The sequence below is a fragment of the Populus nigra genome, chromosome 14 (assembly GCF_951802175.1).
Source record: "Populus nigra chromosome 14, ddPopNigr1.1, whole genome shotgun sequence".
Classification (NCBI taxonomy): Eukaryota; Viridiplantae; Streptophyta; class Magnoliopsida; order Malpighiales; family Salicaceae; genus Populus; species Populus nigra.
In genome coordinates, this window is record NC_084865.1 from 3,650,932 (window position 1) to 3,660,395 (window position 9,464).

The 9,464-nt window shown below is 33.0% G+C and overlaps 2 protein-coding genes across 2 annotated transcripts; one reads left to right on the forward strand and one right to left on the reverse strand.

Moving 5' to 3' along the window:
• Window positions 1-522: 522 nt before the first annotated feature.
• LOC133672635 (small ribosomal subunit protein eS6-like) lies at window positions 523-2,724 on the forward strand. Its single transcript, XM_062093105.1, has 6 exons — window positions 523-670; window positions 750-814; window positions 1,459-1,516; window positions 1,615-1,723; window positions 1,818-2,090; window positions 2,244-2,724. Exons 1-6 carry the CDS (start codon window positions 665-667, stop codon window positions 2,480-2,482), a joined length of 750 nt encoding a protein of 249 aa, XP_061949089.1. The 5' UTR covers window positions 523-664; the 3' UTR covers window positions 2,483-2,724.
• A 4,189-nt stretch (window positions 2,725-6,913) lies between these two features.
• Window positions 6,914-9,239, reverse strand: LOC133672996 (peroxidase 17). The gene is made up of 3 exons (XM_062093578.1): window positions 8,850-9,239; window positions 8,519-8,710; window positions 6,914-7,713 (listed from the first exon to the last, which is right to left on the reverse strand). The coding sequence occupies exons 1-3, from the start codon at window positions 9,054-9,056 to the stop codon at window positions 7,120-7,122; spliced, it is 993 nt and encodes a 330-aa protein (XP_061949562.1). The 5' UTR covers window positions 9,057-9,239; the 3' UTR covers window positions 6,914-7,119.
• Between the last annotated feature and the right edge of the window lie 225 nt (window positions 9,240-9,464).

Sequence of the window (9,464 nt, forward strand, 5' to 3'; positions counted from 1 at the left end):
AACAATTAGGAAAAATGAAACTTTTAAGAATGTCAAGATAGAAAATAATGACAATACTAATCTTATTAAAAGTTCTTCTCGAAATTATTTTTTAAGAGAATTCAACAACTAAATTTATGGAATTTGCTTGTAAAATCTCAAGAACTAATGAAAGTTTTCAGAAGGTAATTTGAAAAGAATATTACACAAACTTAACATTAGTGGGCAAATAACTTGAAACCCCAAGATTGAAGGGCGGAAAATGAAAATAATCACTTTCTTCCGAAATCGGGCTACATGATTTCCCCACAAACATAAATTTCAACCTAAACTAGACAGATTGAATGGATCACCACAGCCTAAAAACCCAACCTATCAAGCACAGGAGCCCAAAACGGAGTAATACTATAATACATCTCTCTATGATAAGCTCAAAAATCAGAAGTCCTAATCACCGGTTCCATTCCCCATCAAACCAATATAAATCCACGTGCTCACATCTAAACACAAGCACACATTTAACTAATTTATTTAAACCACACGCAAGAACTCCCTCTTTCCCTATAAAACAGAATCAAAAACCCTAATTTGCAACAATACAGAGGAAGAAACCCTAATAGAGCAGGAAGATACTCTGCCTCGTTAACACAACCTGGGTGCTGTGTAGTGAGAGACCCCATTCAAAATGAAGGTTCAGTTTTCAATTTCTCTTACTGTCTCTTCTTCTTAAACAAAACCTTTTTTTTCTGAGTTGTTTTTTTGGTGGGCAGTTTAACATTGCAAATCCGACTACTGGGTGCCAGAAGAAGCTTGAAATCGATGATGATCAGAAACTGTATGGCTCTCTCTCTTTCTAATATGTTATTAGTTTTGTTATCTCGTGTGGTGCGTTTGTTTTGAAATTTTTGAATTTGATGTGAATTGTGAGCTGAACTGAATGAAGTTGAGTTTGTTAGATATGGGATTATAGTATGGGTATGGGAAAGTTTGCATCCTAGGCAATCAAATATCATGGAACTAAGAAGTGGTGTTGATTTTCTTTGGGGGCATTATAGGTCCTTAAATTTGAAATCTTAGGCTTTTTATGATTCTCGCTTTGGGTTTGAAGCTTATAGGCGAGATTGGGTTTTTCGTAGAATACGTTTTAGGGGAAAACCATGGCTTAGTTAGCATAATGCATAATGAAACACGGTTTATATAGTGTATTCCGAAACGTGTCTTTTATGCCTGGCCTTATTTCCTCTGTGAATTATCATTTCACTTTCTTCATCTTAGTGAACGTATGTCAAAACTTTATTTTTTTATTGGCTCAACTTTACTCAGTTCAGCTCACGATTCACATATCCATACTATAATCCCATATCTAACAAGGAGTTCTTTTTGAATTTGATGTGAATTGTGAGCTGAACTGAATGAAGTTTATGCCATAATTTTTTAATTTGCCGTATTTTTTAATTTTTCATTCTTTTTCTATGGCAGCCGAGCGTTCTTTGACAAGAGGATCTCACAAGAAGTCAGTGGAGATGCACTGGGCGAGGTATGTGTTTGCCAGGAGCTAATTGGCTGAGCTAGTCTTTCAAAGTGATGTTGTGTTTTTTTATTTTCTTATATGACACATCTGGTTGTATTATACAGGAATTCAAGGGTTATGTTTTTAAGATTATGGGAGGGTGTGACAAGCAGGGTTTCCCAATGAAGCAAGGAGTTCTAACTCCAGGCCGTGTCCGTCTCTTGCTGCACAGAGGTTTGCAGCTTTGTTCCTCTGCTTGTGTTTGTAGACGTGTGGATTTTGGTGTTTTGTGTGTTTCAGCTAATTTGCATGCAGTGCTCATTAATAGGTACTCCTTGCTTCCGTGGATACGGCAGGAGAAATGGAGAGCGCAGAAGGAAATCTGTTCGTGGATGCATTGTTAGTCAAGATCTCTCTGTTTTGAACCTGGTCATCGTGAAGAAGGGAGAGAATGATCTTCCTGGCCTGACAGATGTTGAGAAGCCAAGGATGAGAGGTCCAAAGAGGGCATCAAAGATCAGGAAACTGTTTAACCTCTCTAAGGAGGATGATGTCCGGAAGTATGTCAACACTTACCGCAGAACATTTACAACCAAATCTGGTCAGTTGCTATATCATTATTCCTTTTGTTGACAATTTATTATTGTTATTTGAATTCAATGAGGTCTCCAAAGAATTACTTATTAAATAATAATCCAATAAAGTTAAGTATTGATTTAACAAAAATAGCAATGCCATTTTTCTGGGTTGGCAGGTAAGAAGGTTAGCAAGGCTCCCAAAATTCAAAGGTTGGTTACTCCCTTGACTTTGCAAAGGAAGCGTGCAAGAATATCTGACAAGAAGAAGAGAATCACAAAGGCCAAAGCTGAGGCAGCAGAGTATCAGAAGCTTCTTGCCACCAGGTTGAAGGAGCAGCGTGAACGCCGCAGTGAGAGCTTGGCAAAGAAGAGATCTAGATTATCTGTTGCCTCAAAGCCCTCAGTTGTGGCTTAAATGTTTTGTAATTTGGACCATGAGTAATGACAGTGCTAAATTTCTTCATTAGCTCGATTTAATTTTGGTTGTTCTTTGGATTGCTGAGGTGAGTTTGAATTTTTAGATATTCAACAATTTTAGCATCTGAGATTTTTGTTTTGGTTCCGTTGTGTTGTGGAATTCGTAATTGTCTACATTCTGATGCCTTGGCATATTATGTTGATTCTGGATTCTATGTTATTTGATACTTGAAGCTCAAATTTACTCGTTGCACATTCATGAAGCAAACCTCATCTGAACATGACTTGTGTTTGTTGGGGTTTCTCTTTATATCACGTTCTTCTATTTCTCCTTACAATGAAGGAAGGAACCATTTTCTTTTGTTCAAAATTTAGTTTTGGTCAGTAGATGTTTGGTCATCCCCTGATTTATAAGCTGATGTCGGGGTTTTTTTCAATCTCGTTAATTCTCCTTGTTCTTGTTGGTTGTCCTTTTAAATCTTAGAAGTAGTCTTTGTTTTTGCGGTTAAACTGTATTTGTAAATCTTTGAAAGTTTTTTATTTTTTTTATGTTTAATATCAGTATATTAAAATTTTCAAAAAACACTAAATAAAAATAGTAATTTAATATTTTTTTCATGTTTGATATACTTTTGAAAAGGAAAAAAAAAACATAAGAAAACAATTTCAAACACCCTGTAGACTCATTGATAATGATAATTCAGAGCAGGCGGGTTGCTTTTAATTCTCAGTTTTGTAGCGAATTCTGGTTGAAGAATGACTCTTCCGAAGTCATTATAATATAGTTTGAGGAGAGTGACAGATGGCTTGATGTGGCTCTGTATTCACAGTTCTGGCTGTATGGTAACTCGTACTGGCTTGTACATGAATTCGAAATGCCCCGTATATACATATACGAGTTGCCATACAGTGTCTATATATATATATATATATATATATATATATATATATATATATATATATATATATATATTGTGAAATGGGGTTCAAAACATATTTTTATTTAATTTTAGCATTAAAATAAATATTTGGAAAAATATAATGATTTAATTCCAGAAGAAAAATCTATTTTTTCAAAAAAGAACTCCTTATTTATTTATTCTTTTTTTTTCTTATGATCAAACATGGATTTTTTAATTGATTGATGATTTTTTTAATAAACAATTTAAAATAAATATTCGTTAGAATTTAAATGATTTAAATTAAGGATAAAAAAGCATATTTGTTGAGCCAAAACTTGTTTTTCTCATTCATTTCTTTTATATTTTGAAATGTCTTTTTATTCTTCGAATAAAAGCATGATTTTTAAAACAAACATTTTATCATGATTTAAAAAACAAGTTTTAATAAAAAAAAATCAGGTTTTGATAATTTTATCTGATTATATGAAAAAAAAGAATATCAAGAAAATTATATAAAAATTAATTATTCGTGTGCAACTTTTTTAATTTTTTTCTCCATATTATTTTTATATTTAATTATTTATAAAATAATTTCAAATCCTATTATAAAAACTATCATTTTATCCAAAAAGCATGATATAATCTAGTGTTTTTTTAAATATCATTGTAATTAAAAGATTGCCCCAGTCTTGCTGGGGTATTGAATCCATGTACCGAATATTGCTTGGTCTTGGGTTATAATTATCCTCTTGGTTTACCCTTTTTTTCTTTCTTTCCTGACACCTGTGAGCAGCATCAACGAGCCAAGCAATTGAATGGTATATATTTATTATTTTTATAATATTTCATTAGAAAAATTAATTCAAATAATTTTGAACAATTAGTTTATCTTTTCTTTTAATAAATCTTATAGGCAAGTATAAGATATTATTTCCATCATATCTCTCTTAATTTATACCTTAAAACTTTTTTTTTTTTGAAGGAGATGTTCCATGCAAAATAAATAAGAAATCAATCTTAGATTTTTTCATGTGAAATTATTTTAGTATTTAGTCTATATGCAGATATTCAAACGATCTAAAAAACCTTCTAAATCTATTTTTATAGATCTCTGTATTTAATATATAAACTGCTTCTCCCAATTAATTTATGAAGAAATTCTTGAATAACCAAAATTTTATTAATTATAGTAAAAATATGTTGTTTCTTGACAATAATATATTATTTATATAATATTAGAAAACCGACACCACTCTCACTAATCTTTTATAAACACAAGGTTCATGCAATTTTTTAATGAAATCAAATCCGTTGATTATACCATCAAAATTGAATATTCCTACTCCTTAAAGCTTACATTGTATATTTGTACATTACCTTTCATGTTAATTTTTCTCTTAAATACTCACTTAGATCCATTAAGTTTTATCCCTTCAGGTGGATCAACTAAGTTCCGAATTTGGTTAGTACATGAAATTCATATTTTTAAGTCATTTCTTGGAAAATAAATCATATATTTCTTCCAAATAATTATGAGCAACAAATCATTCATAATTTTCATGAGAGATTTTTATCTCATTAATACATAACATGCTATACCAAATTTATAAAGATTTTGTGTTTTTTAAGGTTCAGTCTAAACAATCAATGTTTTAACCTTGAGAATATATTTCATTTGGATATAGTGTTATAAGAGATGTAGAGAATCTTATTTTTTTTAGATAATTCTTGAAATATTTAGTTAATTATTAACCACCTTGATCCAATCAAAGTTTTTTAATATTTATTTTAATTTGTATTTCAATTTTATACCAGGAACAAGTTGTATTTTTTGTTGAATTGGGTGGTGTTTGTTTGAGTTGCTTGATATTTGTAACTGTTGTGTGGTTTGTTTTAAGGATTTAATAGGAACCAACTAATGAGGGAAGTAAGGATGAAGACATAAGATTCAACTTGTTTGATTAGAAGCTCCTTTCAGAATGCCTAATCTCCTGCTGATTTTAGTATTTAAAGAGTAGTTATCTTTTTGCACCATTTTGCATTTTAAAAATAAATGTATTATGTATGTGATTATTAGTTGTTTAATTGGAGTATTTTGGCTTTAGGTGACACTTGTGTGGTGTTCAGCATTGTGGTGTAAAGTGATTTTTATCCAAAATTAAATTAAAATTTTTTTTTTAGATTTTTTTTGATATAATCACATCAAAAAACATTAGAAATAACATCAATTTGATATTTTTGCAAGGCAAAAGCATTTTTTAAAAGCATTTAAAAGAGAAAGCTATCACATTCTCAAAGCAGGATTACTTGGATTCAAAAGAAGTAGGTAAATAAAAAGTCTAAAATACCCATAAAAGCCAACAAAAACTAAAAAGAAGACCTAAAAAAAGTAATAGGTTTTGCTAGTTTTTCAAAAAAAAAAAAAACTGAACTAAAACAAATCAATTTAAATCGATTTTCAATTCAACCAAGTTTTGAGATTTAAAAAATAAAATTCCTAGTTTGGTTAGTCGAAAGTGACCACCCTTGCTTATACTCTCATAAAAATAAAAATAATGTGAGTGAATGAACAAGATGCACTTAGAAACTGTTTGGCAACGTGGTTGTGTCCACGTTTCGTGCGATTCCATGCAACAAGCTGTTTGGTTAATAATAAACGTGTGTTACTGTTTGTTGGGTCCCACATGCTGCTGCATTTGAAACGTATGAAAAGGAAAAGCAGCTAGGAGCTGCTTCCTGCGCAGCCAAAATCTAATTCATGCTATTGTTCAGTGAACAGTGGAGCATGAATAATTTTTTTTTTTTTGAAAACAGTGGAGGCACTGAATAGGTTTTTTTTTTTAAAATCAGTGTAGTTAATTGATGTCACTCGCACTGTTCATGTGAACGTGAACAACAATTTTTTTTTGTTTGTTTTAAATTAATTTAAGGTGAATTAAATTTACTCGTATTGTAATCTTAATTTTATTTTTGATTATATTTTATCTAATTTTGTAGTTCTTGTCGGATGAATTTTGTATGTAATAGAATTGTATATAGTTTTTTGTTAAAGTAATTTTTTATATATAAAGTCTGATTTATTTCATGATGTAATAGCAATATTAAATCCACAATATTTAAATTAAAAACCATCAATATTAATTTATATTTTTTAAAATTATTTTATAACTTTAATTTCAAAAGCATTCTTAATTAAACACATTAAAACTACTTTTTCTTTAACCTTAATTTCAACCACAGTTTTAACCAAACATCTATTTTTTCAAACTAACCTCAACTAAAATTACTTTTTATAGAACAACTTTTTTCAAATCACAACCACAACAGCTACCGCAATACCAAACATACTCTTACAACATCTATGAACTAAACTATGTTAGTGAAATGAAGGATTCCTAATGAAGGATTCCTAACGAACGAATGATTGTGGGAGAAAAGGAAAAGATGTGAGCTCGTATAAACATAGATGAAAGAGAACACAGACACACAAACAAGAAAATGGAGGGTGCAGAATGAACAAAATAGTCTTCTAGGAATATTTGTTAATTTCCCTTTGATTTTCAAGGATTCCAACGGAGGGCAATATCCGCATATTAGGATAAAATTGATAGTAATCAGCAACCCCGCTTACAAATTTGATCACCACACTTTAACATTACCCATAAGACACATTTCCCACTATATAAATTATATTTAATCTTATTATATTTGTATTCTAGGCCTAATCTCTCACTTAAGACTCCATGAGTACACGAACAGGCCGGCTGTTGGCCATCCTACAATTGCTTCTAATCTCTCCAGGCCGCCCAGACTGCAGGTCGCCCATCTTTATCATGCCCTCGACAAAGGCCCTGAAAAATACCTGTTGATTTTTGCTAAAAAGGGTTACGTATTTCCTCGTTTCAGGAAATGTGTAAAGGGTCTGATCAGAATTTAGAAACCCTCTCCCAGCAACCAAGTCTTTGAAATATCTGTTATCAAATGTTGCTGGTGTTGCATCAAGGTCTCCAGTTACATTTTCATCTCCACCAAGTGGACAAAGCTTGTCTAGCTTCTCTCTGTACTTTGTCTCAATTGCTGGATCAGGTCTGCCGGAGCCTGATTGGTTATAGAGCCTGAACACTATGGAGAAGCACCGAGCTTGGCCAATAGAATGTGACCCTGAGAGGGCTACCATATCCTTGACAGAGAGGTTGAATCTTTCGAAGAGGTCCATGAGAAGGCTTGCATTAGCTCTTGGACTTGGCATGATATTGTTGGAGTCCTCCTGGCTAGCTGTTAAGCTGTCTACTCTCCCTAACTTCACGTCCCAATCTGGTCCTCCGCTCTAATCCAATACAATGAATAGAACAAAAAATTTCAAATAAAAAAGAGAGGCTAAAAATCAGTTCTTTAGCAAAGAGTTCTGTCTGACCAAGTCTTGTCTAATCTTCTGAGATTTTTCTCTTTATTACTTAAAAACAATGAGATTGTCTTGAGAGGAAGTCTATAATTCCAGCATCCGGGAAAGCCTAGATACCGGCATATCCCGAAAAATGCTGGTATCAGCTAAACCTTAAACTGCAAGATTTCCATGTTGAACAGTGAAAGAGACCCAGTACTGGATTCAAAGGGATGGTCTTCTAGGATACAACTATTGTCTAACTGCGAGCTTCAAAAAGCTACAATTATTGCCCCTCTATAATTTTCACAAGAAGACTAGATTAAAGGGCCACGCCCACACATGCAATGTTTGTGACCAGATGTTTAACGTTAGCAGAATGTTGGATATAGTATTACTCCACTAAGAAGGGGAGAGGGTAGGCCTCAAATTCAAGTACAAATACAATCCTCGATAGTCACCACCGAAATGAATCAAGAAAAAAGGGCAAAAAACGACCTTTTGTAAAGACCATAATTATGCCGTCGTTCTGTTCATATTGTATGAACAGTAGAGGACAAAAGTTGGACAAAAAGGACCCATTTCGCAGGATATCCGGTGAGATAGACCTAGTGCGCAGGTGGCTAGCCAACACAAGACCCAGTCTTCTTATGGCCATGTTGCGAGTGACTTTTTTGGTTATAATTTTGTTCTGTGAAGAATTATAGCAAAAAAACGCAGAAGTCTTACATAACAGGAGCAAATTTATTACCAGGACAACAGCAGCTCTAGAGGCCATGATAATTATATCAGCACAAGAAACCGTCCCTGGACAAACCTTCTCTAACTCTTCCTTAACTTCATCAATAACTTCATAAGACCTTAAAGAATCTATGTTGGACAGAGCAAGCTTCTCTCCTAGCATATTTGGTGTGTCATCAAGCAGCACAGAAGCATCACAACCCTGTAAGGAAAAAAGAAAACCCATCAAAGAAAAATAAGTTAATATCTTTATAATAATAATAATAACAATAAAACTAATAATAATGCAAGATTGACATGAAAACATGTATTAAGTTTTTGGTTTATATAATAAAGTTTACATTAACAAAACAATCATGGAATTGAAAACGCATGACTGAGGCAGCACTTCTTGGTTCTCTAATCATGTTCCTCCTCATCACATCCTTGACTATGAAATCAGCTTCCGGGCACGTCTCGGCGTAAAAGCCAGGCCGGAGTGGCACGGTAGAGGCACAGGTCAAGCCCATGGATACGAGCAACAGAAAGGCTGCAAGGAGAGGGGACATTTTATAATTTTTATTTTCAGGCACTATAGTATAGTTGATAGTTTGTGAGTGAGAGATATGGGCTCATTTTGGTGTCTGGCGTAAGGACTTTTAAACTAGTTGGCCGTATGACTTCATGTATATATCATGGATGGGGATCTATTCATGGTATGTTAATGTTATTGTGATGAGGCGATTGCCTTTCTTAAGAATACTTTGAGAAGTCCGTCCACACGTTAGGATGATCTATGTGTTAGTGTGTTATAGATATATTGGTCACGCTTGGGTCTGGCATCAAACATGATTGTCAGATCTAAAACTCTTGGGTCTAACAATGTTGTCAGACCTAAGTAGTTTTGATCTAACGTGATTGCCACATTCAAGGTATCACGCCACACCCAATATGCTTGGGTTTGACAATCAATGCCA

Coding starts and splice junctions, on each gene's coding strand:
- LOC133672635 (XM_062093105.1), top strand. Junction 1,517..1,614: donor GTGGAGATGCACTGGGCGAG/GTATGTGTTTGC, acceptor TGTATTATACAG/GAATTCAAGGGTTATGTTTT. Junction 2,091..2,243: donor AACATTTACAACCAAATCTG/GTCAGTTGCTAT, acceptor CTGGGTTGGCAG/GTAAGAAGGTTAGCAAGGCT.
- LOC133672996 (XM_062093578.1), bottom strand. CDS start 9,056: ATGTCCCCTCTCCTTGCAGCCTTTCTGTTGCTCGTATCCATGGGCTTG. Junction 8,711..8,849: donor TCCATGATTGTTTTGTTAAT/GTAAACTTTATT, acceptor TTTTCCTTACAG/GGTTGTGATGCTTCTGTGCT. Junction 7,714..8,518: donor CTAGAGCTGCTGTTGTCCTG/GTAATAAATTTG, acceptor GTATTGGATTAG/AGCGGAGGACCAGATTGGGA.